Here is a 25,241-nt window from a genome sequence, read left to right on the forward strand (position 1 = left end):
GAGCTAACGGGGGCCCATGCATGCATCATGGAGGTACACGGTTTAGTCTGTCGAATTGCATCGATGGTGCGATTGTGGCAGTTTTACGTGGATAAATCTTCTTCTGCAGCTCTGGGTTCAGAAGCAGAGGGTTCAGAAGGTTGTCTGCACGCTAACAGCACACAGCAACCTCGTCAGAGCAGCAGGGGAAAGGAGGTGTCTGCGAACCCAGCTGTTAAGCCGGGTGAGATGTAGATGAATCAGAGGTGTGCGTGTGTGTGTGTGTGTGTGCGTGTGTGTGTGTGCGTAGGGTACGGTGGGTGTGGGCCATCTTCTCAGGAGGCTGGCAGCCTGGCTCTGTCAGAAGATAGAAACATCCACCTCTCAGCACTTCTACTCAGTTGTACTTTGTTGAAAGCGTACTAAAAAAAACTAAAGTTTCAAAATTACAATTTGCTGTTGTTTAGGGGGCTATTTGCCAAACTATTTTCTAGCTTGGAGCAGTTGCCAGGCAACCAGATTGTAGGAGGCATTGTTGGAAAAATTGTCTGTTTATACTTTTTGTTGCAGAATTCAGATGAAACAAATCAGGTTATAATATGTTAATTGGTGAGCTTTCAGCCCAGTCATTGTGCTAAGCTAAGCCAGCCTGTCCTCAAATGTCAAACTATTCCTTTAATATATAATAAATACATGTTATCACTTTTCCCACAGGAGATAAACAGCCTGGTGGTCATGCATTATACATCAAGATGTTTCTGTGTGCATGTGCATGTGTGTATTGTGGGGAAATAATATTCTGTTATCCAATAATATTACTGTGTTTTCCAGTAATACTATCTTAGTTATTGATCATTTATCTCTGTTATGTATATTTGATTCATATCAGTATACTTTTGCCCATCCATGGTGAATGATAAAACACACACACACACACACACACACACACACACACACACACACACACACACACACACACATGGCATTGTCCTCATTAACAAGATTCACACAAAATGCTGTCACTGTTTATTTAGTAGAAAAAGAAAGAAAAGAGGAAAAAAATAAAATAAAGTATAACCTGCAATGTGTGTGTGTGTGTGTGTGTGTGTGTGTGTGTGTGTGTGTGTGTGTGTGTGTGTGTGTGTGTGTGTGTGTGTGTAATGGAGGAAATAATATTCGCCCCGCCTCCCTCCGTGGGGTTACCATGGCAAACGGCGTCGACGTCACAATGGAAGGGAACGCCGTCTATAAGTATTGGAGGGTCTGCAGCCGCGCTCGGCGAGCTCGGGTGTGTGTCCTGGAGGAGTGACACGTGCTGTTGGACCCCCCAAAAAAAAAATATATATATAATAAAAAAAATTATAAAAAAAACAACAAAAAACCCCATCAAAAAAAAAATAAGGGACACAGCCAAGGAATATTTTGTTTTAATCTTTTACACTTTTATTTTTTTTAAAAGGTGGATTTTGTTGTTTCTCAACTTTGACTGAAGACTTCAGTCCTCATCGCAGCAGCCATGGGACGAGGCGTGAGTATACAGCTTTGTTTGACTCTAACACTGCTATTGATCACATTCAGACATGTGTGTGTGTCTGTCTGTGTGTGTGTGTGGAGAACTTCACCATTCAAACAAGTGGTTTAACCGGATCCGTGCAGCGAAGGCAAGCTGGAGAATCACATGTGTGTCTTTAAAGAAAAGAAACAATGTTGCACTTTGAAAGCACTTTGACGACTTCCGCGTTTTTTTCCAGCCTAAGTTGTGCAGAAAGTCTCGGTGTCAAAAGTTTTACCGGAGAACGGAATTAACTGCGACGGTACAGCTGAGGAAAGGGAGGAAAAGAGAGGAGGAGGAGGAGGAGGAGGAGGATACACTGGGCTCAGCTAAACCCAGCAATAGATCCAAACTATTATTCATGCCTGTTTTTATATATGTATACATGATCTCTCTCTCTCTCTCTCCTCAGGAAAGACATGATCAAACATTTCTCTCCCACTGTCTCCCTTTGCAGCAGCTGTGTGTGTGTGTGTGTGTGTGTGTGTGTGTGTGTGTGTGTGTGTGTGTGTTTAATGGGTCAGCCAGTGGGAGGGATGTGTGTTTTTTTTGTTTTTTTTAAAAGGCCAGCCCACGTTTTCTTCAATCTGCAGGGGAGATGTGACCAATGATCTTTAAAGTTATCTTTAAAATCAGATCTGACGCAAGATCAAATAATGCATGGTGGTCAATGGGGGAACATTTGGTCCCTATGTTCAGGAATAAAGTGTATAAAAATGTATTTTTGATCACCACCTTTTCAGAGCTTTGTCATTATGTCAGAAATAATGCACCAATTAGCAGTAATCCACCATTGACAGGTTATTGTAATCGCAATTAGAGTCTGTCATATTGCGTAACGATAGTCTGAAAGTTGTTTTTGAACATTGTAATGTGAGGTTTCAATCTCCATCTTTTCTTCCCCCCCTGCAGGGGTGTTCTTCTTCAGACGGAGGGTGTTTTTTTGTGGTTTGTGGTGGGAAATCTTTAATTCCCATGCCTTTTATTTATTATAAAGTACCATTATTTCAACTGTGAATATGAGTATTTAGACGAGAGGCTTCTTTTAGAGGCTGTCGTGTCAAAAGAAGGATCATTTAAACGCTTGTAAATCTACCAGCAGCCCTTCTGCTATTCTTCTGTGTTCTTTTCCACAAACTTAAAATTGTTAGAAACAAAACTGAACCCTGGTGTATGAAATATCAGTCGTCGCCACACCCTGGCAGGCTGCGCAGCACGGACACTTAATCTGGATTCAGCCTGCGAGTGATGGAGGAGTTGGATGGAGGGAGGGAGAGAGAGAGAGAAGAGGGGAAAAGATGGACTGGGGGAGATCTGGCGGGAGATGTGAAGCAGAATGGCTCATTCAGTCTCGCTCCCTTTTCTCCATGAGGCTCATTTACGATCCTGAAATCAATGGGATCCTTTGCTCTCTCTCTCTCTCTCTCTCTTGGCTTCTCTGCTGCCACCGATCTTCTTTTCCTCCCATATGTGATGAAAGCCATGCCCTGCCCCCATCCAACCTCCCCCTCTCCCCCACTGAGTCTCCCCACCTTCCCTGCCCCCACAAGTCCTCCTCTCTCTCTCTCTCTCTCTCTCTCCTCTCCTCTCCTCTCCTCTCCTCTCCTCTCCTCTTCTCCAACACATTCAGTGCTGGCACAAACAAATAGCTAAACTTGGAGATGATCGCCACTACAGAGCTCTCCTGGTGCGAGCAGAGGGAGGAGGAGGAGGAGGAGGAGGAAGAAGAGAAGTTGTTTTGTTGTAATGGAGAAGAATCAGAGCAGTGAGAATGAGCACAGGTATGAAAAGAGTCTAACAGGGCTGATTTGTTTCTCCCAGTCCCCCCCCCGTGTTTTGAACATGAACCCCCCGCTCACGTCAAATAAGAAGATCCCTCTTTCGCTGCCCTTTACATGCTTCTCAGTGTTTCCTCATCACGTCGGAAGCACAGTGCAACAAACAAAAAGCGAGCGAGAGGAGGGGTCGATTGCTACAGAGGGGGAGATCCGGAGGGGCGGGGGTGCATATTAGGGGAGCCAACAGGCACCAGTTGCCGCATTGCCTCCGTTGAGCAACTTGGCTCCCAGACATGGTGGAGAGGAAAGAGTCTGGAAACGGATACATTTCTAAAGTGTTACATTCATCATTTAGTCTGATGGAGGATCCCCTGCAGAGCTTTAGATTGAGGTATACTTTAGAAAAAGGGGAGGCGCATTCAGATGTAACTTATCTCTAGTTTAGTGGATGATTTCTCCTTTCTGAATTAGATATAGAATTTATAACGTATAAAACAGGCCGCTGTTTAAAACGCAGTGCGACTGGTTTGCTGGGCAGCCATGCAGAGCAGAATTTGGAAAAACAGGTGTCGTCGAACGAACAGGAGACCGACTGGGGGGCGGGGTCCAACTAAATGGTTCATTATCTCACCTGAACCAAAATGTCTTTATTTCTCCCTAATTGACATAAAAAAAGCAATTCAAAAAGCATATTTCATCACAAAATGGTTACTTTTGGAACAAATATCGCGTATACTTTTGCAGCTCTGTAGATCATCAACTTACAGCTGAGATTTAAAGTTAAACTCTTTTCATGTTAGTCGTCGTTTCACAGTTTGAAGGTTTGCTTAATGGATACAAGGCAGATGAGTTCAGTTGCTGGGTGTGTTAAACTGAGGTGTTCGCTGATGTTCTTGTGTTTGCTTGTCTTCATCGTACGAGTGTAGATGTAAGGGGGGTTAATGGAGATGGTAAATTCCCCCGACAGAGGATTTGTCTCCTCAGTGGCCAGAGATGGCAACACGCTGGACCACGAACCGACCTTCTCATCTCCGTGTTCTGGTTCTGCTGGCTGTTTCTCCTCCCACTGTGATCTGACCCAACATGTCAGCCCCTCGGCCACTTCCCTCTCAGCCGAAGGGGCACCCCGACTACACCTTCACATCCATTCCTTACAGTCTGTTTCCCCCTTGTTCTCTCTGTTTGTACCTGTTTTCTCTCTCCCTCTCTCTCTCTCTCTCTCTCTCTCTGAGGATTTAACATTCTTTCCGCTCGGCAGTCATTGTGTATTAACCGGGGCTTTTGTCACACGCCACCCCTCGTCTGTGACAGAACACAGCGTACTCCCTCTCTCCTTCTTTCTCTCTTTTCTTCCTGTAATTCCCTTTCGCCTCGTTGTTGTGCCGTGTTTCATCTCTGTTGCTCTAGTCTCTTTTTCTCTCCCTCTTTGCTTTCTTTTCCACCTCCCTCCCTCTCTTTCTCCCATTCTTTCACCGCCTCTCTCTCTCTTTCTGTGTGTTTGGCTAAGCAGCTTGAGCCGCGCGGTTTGTTTTCTGTGACGGCTCTTTGAACTTTCACTGCGAGCCGGCTGCTCCGCAAAAGTGGAACGGCCGACTTCAGAGGACACCGTTCCTCCGTCTCTGCCCGACCTGCACGAGTAAAATGTGACATTTTTTCCCACCCTAAAAGAAAGTCATGCCATAATCCAGGTCAAGCGCTGAAGCCGTAGTCACTGGATAGTTTGATCATGTGATTATGACAACAGGAAGTTTAAATATGCGAGACAAGCGTCCCCACCTCTCGAGGAAGTGATGTAACTTGTAGCGATGTTGTCTTGGCTGGTTAATGTAGTGGAGGTGTGGCTAAAGGCCTGAAAGTGAGGAAAAAAGAGCCATTGATTTACTGGTTCATTCATTCCAGTCCAAAGCGGCTCTGTGTCGCCTGTTCAGCTCTTCAATTACTCTTTTTTTTTTTTTTTTTTTTTTTTTCACACATAGAGAGCAATTTATCATGAAGAGTCCTTGTAGAAAATGAAATAATAACATTTGGGGAAAAAGATGCTTTGTATGGTGAAATGACATAAGCTTTTTGCTTGCATCTTCATTTTATCACCTGGAAATTAGAGGAAATTGTGAAAATATTGCTTTTTTTGATTTATTTCTAAATGGATAATCAGTAAAAAAAAAAAATGCTTTTAAAGAAATCTTTGTGTTTGGTCTTTGCAGAGGATTGTGACTCAGTGGAAGGTGGAATAAATGTTAACTTTCATTCAGAGCCAAATCTGTTTTAGCTGCAGGTTTTCATGTTTCTGTTCATGTTTTGCATGTATGCTGAACAGTGATTATAGTGTCAAGAAATGTGTCATCTGACACCTCATTCACATGACAAATAAAAGCACCGTAGGCTGAAGGTGGTGGTTTTGTACATTTTTAATGTCGGTGGTGTTGTGCGTCACTCAATGCTGGCAGTATAAAAAGTGCCCGTGAAGTTCCCAACAAGGACACCCATTGATTCATTCATTCACTTTTGTTCTGCTGAAAGAAAGCTGGAAGTTTCTCCGGACGTGAACGGAGTGTTAAACACGGCCGTGTGTAAAATTAACACACATAAAAAAACGGGTGGAAATGGAGGAGGAAATGAACGAGTAGAGGAGGAGGAGGCGGAGGAGGGAGTGAGGGAAAGAAGGGGGGAGGCGAGAGGGGACATTATGGGAGAAAAGGGGGAGAGGAAGGGCAACAACACTTGACTCTGTTCATTCACATATCTAGGGAGGTGTGGCAATAGTCGCTGGTAGCAACCGGGCAAAGTCCCAGGAGTGTGCGTTTGTGTGTGTGTGTGTGTGTGTGTGTGTGTGTGCGTGCACAGTTGAATGAGCAGCTTGTGTTTCTGGCAAAAAGACCCTGCTGGCCCTCAGGAGGACAGTTCATAGGAATTCACTCCGCCTGTGAAAAAAAGAGGAAAAAAAGTGCTTTAAAATATGCGAGCGCTTGACCGAACGCTCTCTTCTGATGTCGGTTTGAGCCCGAAGGTCGTTGTTCTCTCAGGCGAGGAAAAAAAGGCAGTGGGGGTGGGGGGCGGGCCTCAATAATTCTTGTGTGTTTTGGGGGTTTTATTGCTATTCGGAGGGGCTCGTTCATTTAACTGTCTGACCAGTTCTCACATAAATCCCGGCTTTTCTCTCCTTGTCTCTCAGTTTAAGATGCTTTTCTCATTCTGCGAGAAGTTTCTGTTAACTTTCGTTCAGTTTTCTCGACCAAGGTGTAAAACCTTTTGAAGGTTTCTTCACAATGCTCGGCTGAATCAGGATCAGTAGTGAAAGAACGAGACGTTTCTATCTGTAAGCTGCAGCCTGCAGCCCAAACAAACACGTAAATAAGCTGCGTTTGTGTGAAGTTTTGTTCCGTGGCCAAAGTCCTTTCAGAAAATCCCCACAAATCTCCATTAAGGGCTGGAGGAAAGGCAGCGTTGGTGGGATGGACTGGCCCACGGTCTTAACGGTCTCATGGAAAGATTTGAGCCTTTTGTTTGTGTTTTTGATGCAGATTTAATGGAAGTGGTACAAAGGGCCATTGTTCTGCGTCCAGTAGGCTTCTGTTTTTGTGTGTTTTGTTGTTTGTCTTTCATCCCAGCAAATGCTCCTCCACCACCTCCATCTCTGAAGAGCATCTCCTCCTCTCACCCTCCTTCCCTTTGTTCCTCCTTATACTTTGATTATTTTTCAATCAATATGGTGATGCTGACTTTGAATGCTTCTCTTCGAGGTGAGGGATTACTTCCTCTTCTCCTGTGGGAGAACGTCGGCTTTTTATGTGGGGAAACAGTGCTGCATAGAAAAAACCCCACAAATCTCCCCTTTGATGCATCGTACAAATCACAAATGCATAAGGTGCTTAACAAAAAAGATCCTCTACCTCTGCTACAGCTAGAATTTAGAGGTGTGACTATTGATGGCATTTGTAGAATCTCTACTGCAGGAACTTCCTGTAAAATGCTAACTAACATGGATGAATATATCTGGGAACTCTGAGCATCTCATATAGAGATTAGCATCTGGGCTTTGATCTGTGTCCTAATTTTGCCAAATCAGCACCAGAAACATGATGTAATGTTCAAGATAAACAGGATTGTGTCCATCTCATTACTACCACCTTACCAGGGCTGTAGCAAAGAGAAATGAGCATTTATAATGTCTCTGTACTTAACACCAGGAAGTGGTTTTGGGGGTAGATGATCTCATTTCTGTACAATGTGAGTAAGATGATAAATCCCTGACTGGTTCCTCTGAAGTTAATTTGAGAGTGTGATAAGTGAAACCGTGTGTTCAGATGGGACTCTCCCTTAAGGCTCTGCACACAGGTGTTTTGAGATTATTAGGCTGGGTATGACTGTAAATCCAGTCACCAAACTCTACATGCTAATTGGTATAAAGAGAGGGCAAAAATAGAATGTAGAAAATGTCAGCCAGGTGCAATGGTTGCGTCTTTGACTGGATTTCTGGCAGTTTGTGAACATATCTAACTGAAACATCACACCATGTTTCAGTTAGATATGATATAGGAGGGAGAAAAAAGGGCGAGATACTGTAGATAAGGGTGGAGATGTGTCATCGGCAGCTTGGTTGTGGTTGTCTGATCGCAGCTATCGAGTCTTTTAAAGGAAATGTTAGAGCAGACGCAGGGTGACGGAGCAGCAGATCTGTCTTTCTCTGTTTCTTCAGATGTAAACAACTGCTGGTCCAACATGGGAGCAGCTGTCCTCAACAGAATACCACCGTTTGAGTTTGAAGGGTCTGAATATCAGCTGACTTTTTGAGTCTGTTGTCATGACGATAACGACGTGCTCTGAAATGGGTTAACATTTCTATTTTTTGCACTCCATTTATTCTCTTGAAGTGTCGCACTTGTAAAACCAGGTGTTTTGGATCTTCCAGATGTGCATTCCTCACTGGTTGCTATGCAAACTATTCAGGTAGTGAATATAGTTCGGGGAGACGTTCTCTTTCCTCTCGCATTTTTTAATTTCTGTCATGTCTGTTGGAAATAGTCTGCGTTCTAGCTTCGGGCTCTGGAATCCTGTTTTGTGAATTATTTGCCTAAAGCCAGATGGCCCCCAGGGGCCCCTCGGGGGTCCAGAGGGTGAGATCTGGCCGCAGTGATCCAGGACCAGGCTCTGTGTTTTCCCAGCTTAGCCGGCCAGGGGTCTGGAGCAACAATAACAACATGTGCTGGGATCACAACTCTTTGCTCCACTGACTCCCTGGGAACCTCTAGAAAGGCCAACGCAGCAGAAAAACAATATTAGTTAGCATATTTCCATGACTGGGACCGCGTGCAGGACGTCCATATGTGGTCATACCGGCTGTGGGTCAAATATAACGCCTTCTAAAGAGTTTCCAAAATGGCTGCTGCACACTGTGGTGCTGCACGCAGACAAATGGCTCATTTGTAGTCTTTGGGCAGCCTCCCTCCCTCCATGCTAACATGCTAACACCTCTGATCCTTGTACAGGGCTGCATTATAGATGAGCCGTAACCGCTAATCGATGTTAGCTTCTAGTGCTGCGATCTCCTGTTGCCTCCATGAAGCACACTTTCTCTCCCTCGCTGTGATTAAACACAGTTTTCACCAGTCAAATCATAAGTCATGTTATATTTATAGATAGAAGTTTTATATAATATAACTAAGTTGAAATACATTAAGAAGCCATTTATAGAAACAAGACAAATCTACAGCCATGCTAGCCACTAGGAGTGATTTAAGCTAAATTCTTGCATGCAACATAATGCAGCATTGTACTAAATGGTCCAATACAACAAAAGAACAGTTCTATTGTATATGTGTATCACACAATCCTAGTTTACAGGATTCCAGTAGTCATTGTTTTGAGCGGGTTTGTTTGAATCTTGGCCGTTTGAAGAGTCATTTTCATATCCTTGTTATCAGAGTTCTCAGAAGTGGCTCCGCTGGCCATCTGGATAACGTGGAATAATTAAGTTTAGGTGGGGTTGTCTATAAATCACGTCGGCTCACACAGGTGCTGGTAGTAACGAGACAGCGGGCGGGATCCAGATGTTTGATGACCCGCTGACTTGGAGAGTCATTTAGTGTCGGGTAAGAGATGATGGAAATCTTTTTGTTGTTTCCTCCTGTGTGATTTTTACCCGTCTTTTAGATTTCACTTCAGGACTCCTCCCGTCTCCGGTCCTCTTTTCTTCCTCCCTATCTCACCTTCTCTCCGTCACTCTGCCTCTCACGCCGTCTGGCCTTCAGCCGTCTAGAAGACACGATCTTTGTTGGCCCTTTTGTCGCCCCGTCAGCCACAGTGGCCGCTGATAATGAGAGGGGATGTGTGTGGCGGTGGAGACGGCGGAGAGAAAGGGACTGTCAGTCACAGCTGATGATGGTGTGATAGGGGAAGTCACGTGGGAGAGGAGTCACACACATTAACGTGTGTGTGTGTGTGTGTGTGTGTGTGTGTGTGTGTGTGTGTGTGTGTGTGTGTGTGTGTGTGTGTGTGTGTGTGTGTGTGTGTGTGTGTGTGTGTGTGTGTGTGTGTGTGTGTGTGTGTGTGTGTGTGTTTTAATTGTGTGTGACTGTGTTTTAATTAAAACCTTTCCTGGCCACAGCGAGAGAATTTGTGTCGCAGTCGGGAGTGAAAATCAACAAAATGTCCCCAAGTGTGATTAGCAGTAAATGACTCCAGTGTGGGTTATTGTTCCTCTGTGGGGTTCGGCTGAGCTGCTTAATTGGCGAGGATACGTATAGGAACGCTGGTGAATGAGCGTTGTGGGTTTTTTCTCTCTCAGACAGTGGCACCCTTTATTTCAAACGCGGGTGGTTTTTAAAGAAGCGAGTTCTGGTCTCCCCCTCCAATCTAATCTCACCATGTGAGAAAAAAACACCTCTATCTTTCAACCGACCAAAAACAAGACTTTTGCTCATTTCTGATAAACACAGTCCGGGTGTCACTCTTTAGTGACAGTAAACAGCTGTAAGTGATCATCACAGGTTTGGAAGATTAAGACAAATTAACAGGATTAAATAAATAATCTAAATAAAGACAGTTTTAAGTCTCATTAATAATTAACTGATGTAGTTGGACTAAAACAAGAGGAAAAAGCCTTTTAAAAGTTTTAGTCCTGAAAGAGTGGATCCCTATGGAGTTGTTTTTGCAGTGACAGATGGCTCTGGTGCCCACAAAGACAGGATCCAAGACTGCTCATCCAACAGGACTTCTGATCTCATAACTTAACCGCATGTGACAAGTAGAGAGGTGACTCTATCTTTTTTTGTCTCCCTAATTTAGGCCACATTTTTCTCAGTTTTCATACTTGGCTGTGTTCATCTTCTCTGGGTCTAAGTGCATTGACCCAGATGAGTCCTTAGAAAGATGCAGTGTGACAAAATGTCTTCTGGCATTTTTTTATTCATCACCAGACATGTCACATGCTCACGTTGCATCAGAAGCATGTTACATGATGTAAAGTTTCATCAGCCTTTTGCAGCCCATATGATATATATAGTACTTACTGTAGTTTGTCAGGTGACCTAAATAAATGGTGACCCCCTCAAAGGGTCCCAAGATGTTTAACAGGATATCTGACTTTTTTGGGATATCTGCTTTTAAATAAATAGGTCATTTTACATCTTCAGGCCCATAAAAGTAATCAGTTAAAGCTTCTAATGCAGCCATGGTCGATATCAAGATCTGTGGGACATTGTAAGCGTTAACTGAGGCTCACTGAATGAGAATATTACCCATTCAGCCTGCTCCTTTTCAGACAATAGAAAGCTGCAATCTTACAGGAGATTAGAGCATTGTTTTATGATTCTAGCGATATTATTTATGACCGTGGAGGGCAGCTTGCACCAAAGTATCCATACATCACACTGCAGAATATCCAGTGTCTATTATATCTTTTATCAAACATTTACCAAAGCTGTTACGTTGCCTATAAAGTGCTCCACAAAGAACCATCGGAGTTCAAATCAGGAGAACGTGAGAGACGATGCTAACCAGCTCATTGCCTCGGACCAGAATTGGCAAAACCAAACCAATACACTTCTGATCCTGGACCTGTTGTGCTTTCACTATGTGGTCTCTTATATCTTCTCATCATTTATATGAAATATTACTAATCAGTGTTTTCTCGTTTTTCTTTCCCCTTGTTTCCCTCCTCCGTTGTGTCTCCAGGAAGGACGGGAGCAGTATGAGCTGGCTGCGACCTCGGAGCATTGCAGCAAGAAGAAGGCGAAGGGGAAGAAGAAAGAGAAGGATATGGACGAGCTGAAGAAGGAAGTGGATATGGTGAGTGTCTCAGCTTCACTTTTTTTTTTTTTTTTTTTTTTTTTTTTTTTTTTTTTGCACTCTTCTCATTGGCCTCTGGAGCTCTTCCTCTGATTGTCTCCTGTTCCCATCCTCTCCATTGTGTTGGTTTGATGTCCTCTTCCTCTCCTCCCTTCATGTGCCTCTTCTCGCCTCCTGTTGTTCATTTCAAACTATATACTTTCTTTTTTCAATCCAACTTTCTCCTTTCCTCCTCACTTCATTTCACGCCTTTCTTTTCTGCAATCTTCTTCTGATCTTCCTCCTTCTTATTTCCCTTTTATCCTCCCCTCCTCCTCCTCCCATTTCTCTCCTCCTTCTCACCTCCGCGGTGTCTTTTGTTGGCTCCTCGTTCTCTTACCTGTGTCTGTTTTCTCTGTCATTGTCGTAGCTCTACCATGTGAAAGGTGGTCATTTTATGAAATGAAAGGTCGGCACACAATAAGCTCTGAATGTCAGCGGCATATTGAACACACACACGCACATATAGTGGATACACGCATGCAGCAGACATGAACACTGACCTGACGCCACCTTTCTTTTCTCTGTTTGTCCTCGCAGGATGATCACAAGCTGACCCTTGATGAACTCAATCGCAAATATGGAACAGACCTCAACAATGTGAGTGAGATGACGAGGAAAGTGTGCTCTATTATGCTTCTGTGTGTGTTTGTCTGTGTGTGTGTGTGAATGTGTAAAACCGGCAGCTTGAAAAGGCACACCGAGATGAACGTTTTTTTTCCTCCAAACTTACATCGTAATGCTGTTTTGAAAATAGTTTTTTATCATGAAGGTCAGATGAATATCAAATATCAGCAGCATTTCCATCAACTTTTGAGTTTGTCAGCTGATATTCAGGGACTGGATGATGAATGGGGCTTAAGGCTCACAAAGTAGGCATTTTTCCTTTACATTTTAAGCACCATCACTACTACCTAATCTTTTAAACATCCTTTTTTTCCCCCCGACCAATACCTATCATCCCTGATTCCGATTGATTTTCCTGATCTCAATATTTACTTTTAGAGATGTTAATAGGTGGATTTGTTGCCTTTTGGACTGAGCCAGGCTAGCTGTTTCCCTCGGTTTCCAGTCTTTGTGCTAAGCTAAGCTAACAGGCTGCTGGCTGTAGCTTCATATTTACTGTACAAATACAAAGTGATATCAATCTTTTCATCCTAATCTCGTCAAGAAAGCAAATAAAAATACCTTTCTTTTCATAGAGCAGATGTGATTTATTTTTGGATATTAATAGAAAGTTTGAAAAACCACCTTAAATAGCCACTTTAGAAAATATATGACTGATGTCCCTGTTCAGTGTGTGTTGATGTAGTGTGTTTGATGCATGCAGGATCCTCTTCTGTCTTTAAGACATGCTTTCAGCCCCCCCCACCACATTCAATCACACACTCCCTACCAGCCCCGTCTCCTCATGCAAATGTGCTCCTGATCATGCAGGAGAGATCAAGGAGAATAGTTAATCAGTGCCTCTAAACTGGGGTGTCCAAGCTCTGCGTGTGCGTGCACACATGTGTCTGCATCTATGAATAATTAATGAGCTGCAGAAGCCCCTGTGCCCTGATTTCATATGATCCTGTTTATCCTCATCTCTTTACCTCTCTTACAACGGCCTCCTTTACCTTCACTTCCCTCCTTCTCTTCCTCCTCTTCCTTCTGTTTTACTTCCACCAACCTGCTGATGAAGAACACAGCCCTGTTTTTCTGTTGATGATGTGTTGCCAAGCAACTAGTAGCACCTACAGTCCCCCCTGGACTTGAATGTGTGTCAGTGAGTTTGTGTGTACACGTGCAGTTGTTTTACAGGATGGCGCTTAAAGTGTGGTTGTGTTTTACAATGAAGACATGGTTGTTGATGTGACTTCCAACATGTCAACACTTCTTCTTCCGTCAGGGTTTGACTTGTGCGAAGGCTGCTGAGATTCTGATTCGTGATGGGCCCAACGCCCTCACGCCTCCTCCCACCACCCCAGAGTGGGTCAAATTCTGCAAGCAGGTAACATCAGCGTTCTGTGTTTGGTGGCACAGGACCACCATGATCGCGTTCTCGCTCTTACAGTTGTTGATATTGACGCCTTTGAAGTCCTTTTAGCTTCTTAAAGTTTGAAATGTAGCCTCAGTCGGCTGATTTACAAGCTCTCACAAATTAAGAAGCTACCCACTCAAATTCCAGGCTTGGCAGGTCACTCTCGTTCTGTTTTTCTCCAGATGTTTGGCGGGTTCTCCATGCTTCTGTGGACCGGTGCCGTCCTCTGTTTCCTGGCCTATGGTATCCAGGCTGCAATGGAGGATGAGCCTGCTAATGACAATGTAAGAATAGGTCCTCGTAGTCTATGTATAAGTATAGAGATGGTTCATTCATAGCTTGACGTAAAACCTAACAAATGAAGATCTGGTCGAGGACAGTTTCATACAATGTTGATGTGTTTATGAGAGCAAAGCGTGTTTTATGATGGGTTTTGTGTATGGAGTCTGTTGGTTCTATGAGATTGACAATATCTTGATAAATGCATCAATAAGTAGGTATCACAAGGGAATAACTTACCAACAGTAATGTAATAAAAAGCATTTCTTCATTCCTCTTACACGGTGTTGAAATGTCATGTTTTTCACGTTCACAGTTGTACCTGGGTGTGGTGCTTTCTGCTGTCGTCATCATCACTGGTTGCTTCTCCTACTACCAAGAGGCCAAGAGCTCCAAGATCATGGACTCCTTCAAGAACCTGGTCCCACAGGTGCCCCCCTCCCGTTCTACACCTTTTTATTCATTCAACTATTTAGTTCAGATTTCTGCATGAACGTTTGAGTGTTTACATATTCATAAATATGCGAAGATCACAACAGTGTGCAAATACAGAAACCTCTTCTTTCTGAAAACCTTTTGTCATCATGTCAACTTTTAATTTAAGGTCTTATCCACTTTGCGAGCCCTCTTAAATAATCTGTCTCCGTCATGTCTCGTCTCGTAGCAAGCCCTGGTCGTCCGTGATGGCGAGAAGAAGAACATCAACGCTGAGGAGGTGGTGGTCGGAGATTTGGTGGAGGTGAAAGGTGGAGACCGGATCCCCGCTGATCTGCGAATCATCTCCGCCCACGGCTGCAAGGTGGGTGTTATTTTGTTCTCTCTCCAGATCCCATGTTGAGGAATTAAAACCATTTCTCCATCAAAACATTAAAGGGGTACCAATGTCGAGCACCTTTTTGTTCATGTCAGACGACGGCTTCCTTTGCAGTCACTATTTCAATAAATGGACTCAGGCTGTTTTCATGTGACTAGTGGTAGTCTTATTATGGGGACAACAAACAAGTCTGTGACCCATTTTGGGCCCTGAACTACACTCAAAACCCAAGAGCAACGAGTGACCCATTTATTCCCCATGCTTTTCCATGCTTCCCTCTAGCTACGTTGTTTTTCTTTCTTCCATCAGTCACAGTTTGTTTTATTTCTCAGGTGGACAACTCCTCTCTGACCGGTGAATCAGAGCCCCAGACTCGTACTCCTGACTTCTCCAATGAGAACCCGCTGGAGACCAGGAACATTGCTTTCTTCTCCACCAACTGTGTTGAAGGTACGACAACAGGATACATAAAAGCCATTCAGGGATAGTGCTACATTGTATCTATAGAATAAAATAAATACATAATCTAATCATCCTTGCTACAGGAACTGCCCGTGGTGTCGTGATCAGCACCGGAGACCGCACCGTCATGGGTCGCATCGCCACGCTGGCCTCCGGCCTCGAAGTTGGACGCACCCCCATTTCAATCGAGATCGAGCACTTCATCCACATCATCACCGGCGTGGCCGTCTTCCTGGGTGTTTCCTTCTTCGTCCTCTCGCTCATTCTCGGATACAGCTGGCTGGAGGCCGTCATCTTCCTCATCGGTATCATCGTGGCCAACGTGCCAGAAGGTCTCCTCGCTACAGTCACCGTGAGTCCTACAGCATTTCTGCCTGTGTGTCATTATCAATAGATTCAAAGACTGTAGATCCTCAGTTATAAACCCTTGATTCCCGTCTCCAGGTGTGTCTGACCCTGACTGCTAAGCGTATGGCGAAGAAGAACTGCCTGGTGAAGAACTTGGAAGCCGTGGAGACCCTCGGCTCCACCTCCACCATCTGCTCCGACAAGACCGGCACCCTGACCCAGAACAGGATGACCGTGGCCCACATGTGGTTCGACAACCAGATCCACGAGGCCGACACCACAGAGAACCAGAGCGGGACCTCCTTCGACAAGAGCTCCGCCACCTGGAACGCCCTGGCCAGAGTTGCCGGACTCTGTAACCGCGCCGTCTTCCTGGCAGAGCAGTCCAACCTTCCCATCCTGAAGGTCGGTTTCTGTTCCCCGCAACTGTGTTTCTCTTTTTCTGTTTACTTGAATAAATGGTTCCAAATATTAAGGCTTCTTTGAGACAAGAGCCCTTTTTTCAAATTCATTTTTTAACGTTTTTAGACAAATAATTAGCTCTTTGAACTAAAAGCAGAAGTCTGTATATTTTTCATGGTTTGCTCAACAACAACAAAGCTTTTTTTCTGTTGTTCTAGGTCTTTGGTTTGTGTGCTCATTATGTGGGCAGGATTTAAAAGACCTGTACTGCTGACTCATTTTTCAATTTGAATGTGCCCTTTTTCAAACCGTTTGAAAATTACAGTAAAACCAAACAAGTGTTCTCTTCCCGATTGTTCTTTTTTATTTTTTTTTACTCTGACCGATATTGGCTTCACTTCATTTCCAGTAATGCCAACACCTGTTGAAGGGTACTTTATAAAAGATGAGTGTTTGTTACAATCTGATGAGGGACAAGGGACTGCAACGTATTCTTTTTAAAAAATCATACAAATTCACGCCTCCTGGGAAGCAATGTACAACAGGGGTCATTCATAGAGTCTGTGGTTTAATTACAAGTTTGACAACAACATTAATGATGAGAAATGAAATTTAGTATCAGTTTTTTTAACTATAACATTTTTACCCTGGCCACAGAAAAGTCTAATATTTGTCTTATAAGATCTTATATAGAACAGCTCAAACCTAGTTTCTCTCTCAGGCCAACGGGTTTGTTTACCAGCCTCTGCCTCTCTCCCTGGAGTAAACACACACAATTTGTAACCACATGATTATTCCCAACACCGGCAAACACACACACACACACACACACACACACACACACACACACACACACACACACACACACACACACACACACAGATGTACGCATGTCTCTTGGCTCCCAGACTTTCCTAGGAGCCCAGTCTCTGGTTTCCACCCTGTGGTAATATGTTAACTTGTGTGTCTGTGTGTTAATCACCTGTAACTGTCTGGCTGGCATCATGGCTCTAATTACCAGTCATTCTCTCTCGATGCTCATTATTCTTGGCTGTACAGCAGTAAAGCGGGGCCAGCTCTATAAAAGTCAAAGTCTGTCTGTGATTTACTGAGACAGTGAGTTACAACATTGGTCCGTCGAGTGTTCGAGCTTTACCATTGGGTTTTAGGAATATTTCACCCAAAAATGACATATCAATTACTCTCCCTGTGTTTAGTTTGATTCCTGAAGAAAATGTTCTCACTCTTGAATGCCCCATATGTTGAATGAAGAATCAAAAAAAAGAAAAGTCTCAACACACATACAGCCACAGTGACTGAATTCTAACAATTTATATGAGTAATACTCCAAATGGCAAGTGTCATGGTTTAATGTCTGCATTTTTTTGTGACTACGATACTCCTTTTTAAAAGGTCATAGGAATAAACTTTAAGTTCTTGAGCCCCACATTACTTTTCCCCCAAAACACTGCCTTGTCCTCCTTAAAGTCCTCGGGAGGCTTTTACAGCGAGGCACTGAGTAATTAAAGTCGATGTTTGTCGAGGTTAATGTTCTCCGTTCTCCATCTTCCCCCAACAGAGAGATGTGGCTGGTGACGCCTCCGAGTCCGCTCTGCTGAAATGCATCGAGCTGTGCTGCGGATCGGTCCAGGAAATGAGAGACAGAAACCCCAAAATATCTGAGATCCCGTTCAACTCTACTAACAAGTACCAGGTATGGAACAAGGAGCTAGATTGCAGTTTAATCAATCATTACTATATGGATACAAAGTGTTAGGCTTCAGGTGCTGTTACAGAAATTTACACTTCATTTTTTTGATTGCTTGGAAAGGTCATGGGCTTTGAAATGTATATCATGTCAGGTTATTTCCTCCTATGATGACAGTAAATCCACTATGTAAAAGTCATCTTGGTAAAAGACCTTTGGGAGAAACTCGGCCTCAAAATAAATCTTTGTGTGACCTTCAGTACCGTCATGATTGTTTGCTAATTGTTAAAAATGGACTCCCCTTACATAATATGTCTGTTTATTCCCTAATAAATATTTTGGAAAAGCTTAAAGGTCAAGAAAACCACACAGTTTGTGGCTTACTTGAGTTTTTCATCGTCTCTTTTCAGTTTATCATCTTTTAGCTGCCCTGTTGGGAATGAAAAAATGAAGCACACATTAAATCCTGAATGCTCAAAGTGACCTGCTATTTTATTTTTACCTGTGTGCACCTAGCTTTCCATTCACAAAGATGGCACACCTGAAACCGGGTCCAAGCACCTGCTGGTGATGAAGGGCGCCCCAGAGAGGATTTTGGACCGCTGCTCCACCATCATGTTGCAGGGCAAAGAGCAGCCTCTGGATGACGAGTTGAAAGACGCTTTCCAGAACGCATACCTGGAACTGGGCGGTCTGGGAGAGAGAGTGCTGGGTACGGACGGACGGCAGCTTGGGACTGAGATAAATGAAGTGATTAATGGGAGCAGAAACCGCTCTGAAAATCACTTCATTGGGCAATCTCTTTCTTGTCTCTCATTCAGGTTTCTGCCACTTCAACCTGCCTGATGACCAGTTCGCAGAGGGCTTTGCTTTTGACACTGAGGAGGTGAACTTCCCCACTGAGAACCTGTGCTTCATCGGCCTCATGTCCATGATCGACCCTCCCCGTGCTGCTGTGCCCGACGCCGTCGGCAAATGCAGGAGCGCCGGAATCAAGGTAAAGCCCATAATAAAACAGAAAAGACTTAACATAAAGCTAATACAGTCACATGAAATGGTTCTGTAAAAATATGAATACACAATACATTTAGTGCCCTCCAAGGGGCACTGATTGTTAATACATATCCAACTTATTATAGTAAGTGACAATATAATGGGAGAGTTTGAGTATAAACCTCAGACTTGATACATTTTCCCCTCCTCCTAGGTCATCATGGTAACAGGTGATCATCCAATCACAGCCAAGGCCATTGCTAAGGGTGTGGGCATCATCTCCGAAGGCAACGAGACCGTTGAAGACATTGCCGCCCGTCTGAACATCCCCATCAACGAGGTCAACCCAAGGTACTGACAATACTGAGGAACCCTGGGTGCATTTTGTTCCAGTTATCATGGAAACACAAATCGCAACTGCACCCGGAGTCCCCCAGGGTCACGTTCTGGGCCCCCTTTGTTTCAGAGCTCAGAAAATAGTTTCTGCGTTACAGTAACCTAATGGCTTGTTATTCCCCCCAGAGATGCCAAGGCCTGTGTAGTCCACGGCGGAGACCTGAAGGATCTGTCGCCCGAGCAGCTTGACGACATCCTGAAGTACCACACTGAGATTGTTTTCGCCAGAACCTCCCCGCAGCAGAAACTGATCATTGTGGAGGGCTGCCAAAGACAGGTAGAAACCAAAGAAACAAGGAGGTGTTCAGGAAAATCTCCCTGCTCCTATGAGCCTCCGCAGTGCTTGCCAAACTGTAAAAACATGAACACAAACGCAGCATGTGCCTACGCCTTATTATGTAAATTCACGAGCGCATATTTGATATCCCTGTCCCCAATGCGTATTTAGGATTATTGCTTTGGTCTGATGACTTAAGTTGGCGGAATAATCAAGCATAGCATCTGTCAAGCTGTGACCTCACATGAATATTCATGAACGCATCAGTAGGCAGAGCGACGTCTGTTTAGTGTTGTGTGGAATCAGACTGTGGATTTATTTGTATATAAATGTTTTTGTTAATTATCGCCTGATCAAGGGGAACCATGAACATGATATTCTTCTGATATCAAGTTCATCACTTGGCCTTTTAATATTTAACAAATCATAAAGCATTTCTGCTGAAATGGTTGAAAACTTGAGTCATCCACTGACTATCTGCACATTTTCACCAGAACACAAGCTCTGTTTCTCGACTGATTCCACCGCTGTCTCTGCTTCACTTTTATCACATGGACTGTCAGATAAAGCAGACTTGCCCTGAAACCTTTTTGAACACAGAATAATTCCCTGTTGTGGGAAAAGAAAAGCCGCTGTGTGATGTAGAGGAAATGGAAATGTCACTCAACAGCAAGAATGGTGTTTTTTTTTTCTGAAGGGTCTGTGACACCTGTTACAGAGAAGTTCTCAGAGTGCATGACTTGTTTTGAAGTAGAGTTTATCTTCATTTGTGCTTCATTTTCTAAGTATAATTTCCACATACAAACATTACTTTTTCCCTCAATGCCTCTCTCCTCTTTCTCTGCAGGGAGCCATTGTGGCCGTGACAGGTGATGGTGTGAACGACTCTCCTGCTCTGAAGAAGGCTGACATCGGTGTCGCTATGGGCATCGCTGGATCTGACGTCTCCAAGCAGGCCGCTGACATGATCCTGCTGGACGACAACTTCGCCTCCATTGTTACCGGAGTGGAAGAAGGTAACAGATTTGACTTTACAAAATAGTTTTAAAGCTTTTTGAGCTGAAGGACTTTAAATCTAGCAAAAAAATGATAGTATTTCCACTGGATTTTTAGCATCGCTATTTAGCTGCAGGGTTAAAAATGTTCATGTTTTCATCAGGCCGTCTGATCTTTGACAACTTGAAGAAGTCCATCGCCTACACTCTGACCAGTAACATCCCTGAGATCACCCCTTTCCTCCTCTTCATCATCGCCAACATCCCTCTGCCCCTGGGAACCGTCACCATCCTCTGTATTGACCTGGGAACTGACATGGTAAAGATGCACTTAGGTGCTGATAAAATGTTGCATTTCTACAATGTGGTGAAAGTATCACGATAATGTAGGACACACGCTATTCCTGTTATTGTAACAACAAGAAGATGTAAACTATAATATGGATTTATTCAGTTTAAATAGCATTTTAATGTAGAATTTCATTCCACATTCATGTCCACCTTCATCTTAGCAGTTTCATTCTAAACAGAAAAGCTTAGCATGTTGACTGAACAATGATGGAACAAAACTGTATGGTTAGTCTAGTAACGACCAAGTTGTGGGAAAAATAGCGATTTGTTTATGATTCTCGTTTCCCCTCAGTCGATATGTCAATTTTCTCATTGATGGTGTCCCGTCTCCCAGGTCCCTGCCATCTCTCTGGCTTATGAAGCAGCTGAGAGCGACATCATGAAGAGACAGCCCAGAAACCCCAAAACAGACAAGCTGGTGAACGAGAGGCTCATCAGTATAGCCTACGGACAGATCGGTAAGCAGAAGTACACAGCTGGATCAAACCAGAACCAGGAGTTTGCAATCCGTGTCTCCTTGGTAGATTTTCTCTGGGTGGTCCAAGATAACCAGTAGAGGCATGCACCATAAATAGGCTCATACTGATAGAGAACTGGAGTGTGTGTTGTGTGTTTGAGTGTCTCTGGCTTTGGATTTTCCCCTCTTTGGTAAGGAAGCCAGGAAAAGGTTCGACCCTCCTGAACTTCCTGTTCTAATTCATGAGACCAGTCTTGTTATTTTCGTTACAGATTTTCCATAGAGTTGCTATGGGAATATGTTTTTGTTGAGACGTTGCCCTTTTCCTTTACTATTATTGCCACCTGTTCATTTCCTTAACAAGATCATGTCACAGGCTATAAAAAAGAAACATTTCAACCTTTAAATCCTGTTATTTTTTAATAAGATTAAGGGGTCCTAAAACGTCTTTACCTGCTTGATACAACTGTCTGTTCTTCTAATTCTCCTTTAATATGTCAATAATCAAATCTCATTTATTTACTCCGTTATTCATCAAATTACACATGGTTTAGTCCTCAAAAGATAATTTACTTTCTAATTTTAGTGGATTTCTTCCACTAAAGACCTCCAGGCCAATTTGTTTCCTTCATCATTTATTGATCCCTGGTTTCAAATTATGATTAACTGCATCAATTTCTCCAGTCTGAAACTGCTCAAAACTAATTTCCGACATTAATCAAAAGATTATACGATATCAGATTGATTCTGTGACTCACTCGCATATAGTTTAATGGCTTCATCCCGTCACGCCTCCTCCCTGCAGGTATGATCCAGGCGCTGGCAGGTTTCTTCACCTACTTTGTGATCTTGGCTGAAAATGGCTTCCTGCCATACACCCTGCTGGGCATCAGAGTGAACTGGGATAATAAATACGTTAATGACCTGGAGGACAGCTATGGACAACAGTGGGTCAGTAACATTTATGCACAGATCACAAATATAATCATCATGTGTATATAATCATCAAATATACTCATCTGTCCATCAGTACCTGGTTCAAACGTTTTCTTATGTCCATGTGTTCCCTGTCAGACTTACGAGCAGAGGAAGATCGTGGAGTTCACCTGCCACACGGCCTTCTTCGCCAGCATCGTCATCGTCCAGTGGGCCGATCTGATCGTCTGTAAGACCAGGAGGAACTCTGTCTTCCAACAAGGCATGAAGTGAGTACGAAAAAACACCCAGTTTATATATTTAAAGCACCTCGGTGTCCTCTTCCAACTCGGCGCTGTGGAGGTTTCATCAGAAAATACATCAAGTCTCTTCTCTGTTCTCAAACGGCTGCCATCTTGAATGTCGCGCCTCCTTTTCCATATTGCCGTTGTGCTTTTAGGATGAACTCTGTGTGACCTCTGCGTTTATTTTGTGCTTTAAAACCATATGAAGTGTATTTAAAAGGCATTTCAGACTGTGCTTTGCGTCAGTGCCTTGGCTCAGTGTCAATAGTTTGTAATCCTGGCACCAAGATGAAGACGTTTTTAAAGTTCTAGCTATTTTCAGCCACTCAGATTGGTTTGTTTACGTCTCAGATTCCAGTGAGTCTTAATTGTCCCCTTGTGTGTTTCAGGAACAAGATCCTGATCTTTGGGCTGTTTGAGGAGACCGCCCTGGCCGCCTTCCTCTCTTACTGCCCGGGCATGGACGTCGCCCTCAGAATGTACCCGCTCAAGTAAGTAAAGCACAAAAAAAACAAAAAACTCTCCTACAATCCACCAGTAAGCCGTGCACACATCTAGTTTACCCTGTAATTGTGCAAACTCCACCTACGTCATGTTGCTCATCCAGACCCGGGGGCACTGGATCAAGTTTCTCATCTCTTGTTGTGTGTTTTCCAGGCCCAACTGGTGGTTCTGTGCCTTCCCGTACTCCCTGCTCATCTTTATCTATGATGAAATCCGTAAGCTGATCCTCAGACGCAGCCCAGGAGGTGAGTCCAGAATCCATGCTTTTATTATCTTCTCTTGTGTTTTCCTACTTCTCTCTCCCTCTGCTGTTGTTTTTCTGCACTTTTTTTTTTTTTTTTTTTTGCCTCTATCTCCATCTCCTCTCCACCTCCCTCTGATAATTCTTATGCTTAGAGAGGGAGTTATTCCTCTCTCCTTTAAATCTTCTATCATTATCCGATCTGTTTGCATGCTTTCAAATACAATATAAAGATCAAATATATTCAAAGAAGTTGCTTCTAAATCCTGTGTTTGTTTGTTTTCTCTCCCTGCGTGTCCAGGTTGGGTGGAACGAGAGACCTACTATTAAAGACCCGTCAGTCCAGTCAGCTCGTGTCTTCTCCTCCACTCTCCCGTCTTTGCATGAATATTGTCTTGCTGCTCGGAATAAAAATTTTAACCTCTGTGAAAAAAAATTTGGAACGTGTTTTTATATTAGGGAATGCTTGATACTACTATTAGACAAATAATGAGATGGAACATGCTGATGATGTTGATGATAAATGATAATGCTAATAATGACATGAACACTGAACATTGACATGACTATGTGTGCCTTGTTTCTGAAACAGGACCAATTTTATACATGTTTTTAACAGTTATAAACGTTCAATAAAAATGCGCTCGAGTCAGGTCCCACAAACGTTTCCTGTGTTTAGTTATTGTGTGTGTGTGTGTGTGTGTGTGTGTGTGTGTGTGTGTGTCCTGTAGTTGAAGATCAGATTTCTCTTGTTTTCTCAAGGAATACATTAGTAACTCCGAAGGGAAACTTGTCCACACTTAACTCTACTACATTCAAGATTATGGACAGAAACCTTACTGCAGAAATATTGTAGTTGGTGAAAACATTATAAGACTTGAACCTGTTTTTTTTTACATTCTGGATCCAAAACTTTTTAATGTACTGTATTTTAAGATTTTGGCTATTTTTTCTGTTAAATATTTGATCATTTTTTGCGATAAACCTCAGAGAAACACTTCAATTTGATAAGAGTAACAGTTTTTCTGCAGCTTGATTTGTATGCAGGCTTTTTATCTGCAGAACAAGAGTCTTATCAGCCAACTGCTTACAGCGGAGTACTGACATCATTCCTGTGGTAGATCCATATGTGTGCTTACTGCACCAATACTAACTGTTTTTAAACTGTAGAGCACAAGTGTGAACAAGATCTGTTTGGATTAGAGCACTGTGGTGTGTTTATAGGAAACCAAGATTTTCCTTATTTTTTTAGTTGACATTGAGTGAATTTTGGTTTATTCTGTTTTCATATTGGTTGGATGATATATATATATATGGTTTTATTCTTGTGCCAACACAAACAAACCAGAGCTCGGATACAAAGGTAAATGCAGTCTCAAAAGCAGCTTGAATATGAACTCATGCTGCCAGGTCAAGACATGATGAAGTTGGTCAAAATCAATCCTGCAACTTAAGATTCATGGATAGCTGGATGGATTGACTCTATCCTCACGTGAACTCTGCAGAAGCAGTCCTGTCTCTGAGTTGTTGAGGACATGGTGGGTGTTTTAGTTTACCAAGAGGCTCTGGTATGTCTAATCCAATATCCATTATGCTTAAAGCTGGAGACTTTCAGGCAGCTACTGTATGTGGTCTCTGTCCTCCCACGCTCTGCTAGCTGAGTCTCGATAGGAACACATTTTTAAGATGTGGGGAGAGCAAAAACTCAGCAGCTCGGTTACCTTTAAAATGCACAAATTAAGATGAAGAGAAAGACAGAAGATTAAACATGAATCCAACACATTTACATTTGGGATCTGGAAATTACTTGAGAATTGGAAAGGCATTACCTTTCAGTTATGATTGAAGGCTGCAGAGTTATAACTTTAGATTTCCTCTTCTAAATTCAATAACACTTATGCAAGGAATTAAAATACATATACACATGTATACAAGTGTTAAGTTGAATTAAATTATGTCTGTAAAGTATTAAAAATAAAAAAATAAAAAAAATAGCTTCAAAGATAACTAATGTCCTGAGAGATAACTTTGAAAGATGATAATTATTATTATTAATATTATTATCTTTATTATATATTGTTTTTTTCCCAATTTGGACTATTCTCCTATCTAATCTAATTAAAACTATTATAGGTGA

At 43.0% G+C, this 25,241-nt stretch overlaps 1 protein-coding gene across 1 annotated transcript; it reads left to right on the plus strand.

Annotated features, from left to right (window-relative positions):
• Positions 1–1,275: 1,275 nt before the first annotated feature.
• Positions 1,276–23,760, plus strand: LOC129111940 (sodium/potassium-transporting ATPase subunit alpha-1). The gene is made up of 23 exons (XM_054624103.1): positions 1,276–1,507; positions 11,482–11,595; positions 12,175–12,234; positions 13,526–13,627; positions 13,840–13,941; positions 14,253–14,366; positions 14,601–14,735; positions 15,083–15,200; positions 15,296–15,564; positions 15,657–15,965; positions 17,542–17,676; positions 18,187–18,382; positions 18,492–18,667; positions 18,878–19,014; positions 19,186–19,336; positions 20,184–20,352; positions 20,496–20,650; positions 21,017–21,140; positions 21,945–22,090; positions 22,214–22,344; positions 22,749–22,850; positions 23,017–23,108; positions 23,406–23,760. Exons 1-23 carry the CDS (start codon positions 1,496–1,498, stop codon positions 23,432–23,434), a joined length of 3,078 nt encoding a protein of 1,025 aa, XP_054480078.1. The 5' UTR covers positions 1,276–1,495; the 3' UTR covers positions 23,435–23,760.
• The last annotated feature ends 1,481 nt before the right edge of the window (positions 23,761–25,241 follow it).

The sequence above is a fragment of the Anoplopoma fimbria genome, chromosome 22 (assembly GCF_027596085.1).
Source record: "Anoplopoma fimbria isolate UVic2021 breed Golden Eagle Sablefish chromosome 22, Afim_UVic_2022, whole genome shotgun sequence".
Taxonomy (NCBI): Eukaryota; Metazoa; Chordata; class Actinopteri; order Perciformes; family Anoplopomatidae; genus Anoplopoma; species Anoplopoma fimbria.

Excerpts from the sequence above, each read along its gene's own strand:
- LOC129111940 (XM_054624103.1), top strand. Across the intron at positions 17,677-18,186 it reads ACTCTACTAACAAGTACCAG|CTTTCCATTCACAAAGATGG; the intron begins GTATGGAACAAG and ends GTGTGCACCTAG. Across the intron at positions 21,141-21,944 it reads TATAGCCTACGGACAGATCG|GTATGATCCAGGCGCTGGCA; the intron begins GTAAGCAGAAGT and ends TCCTCCCTGCAG.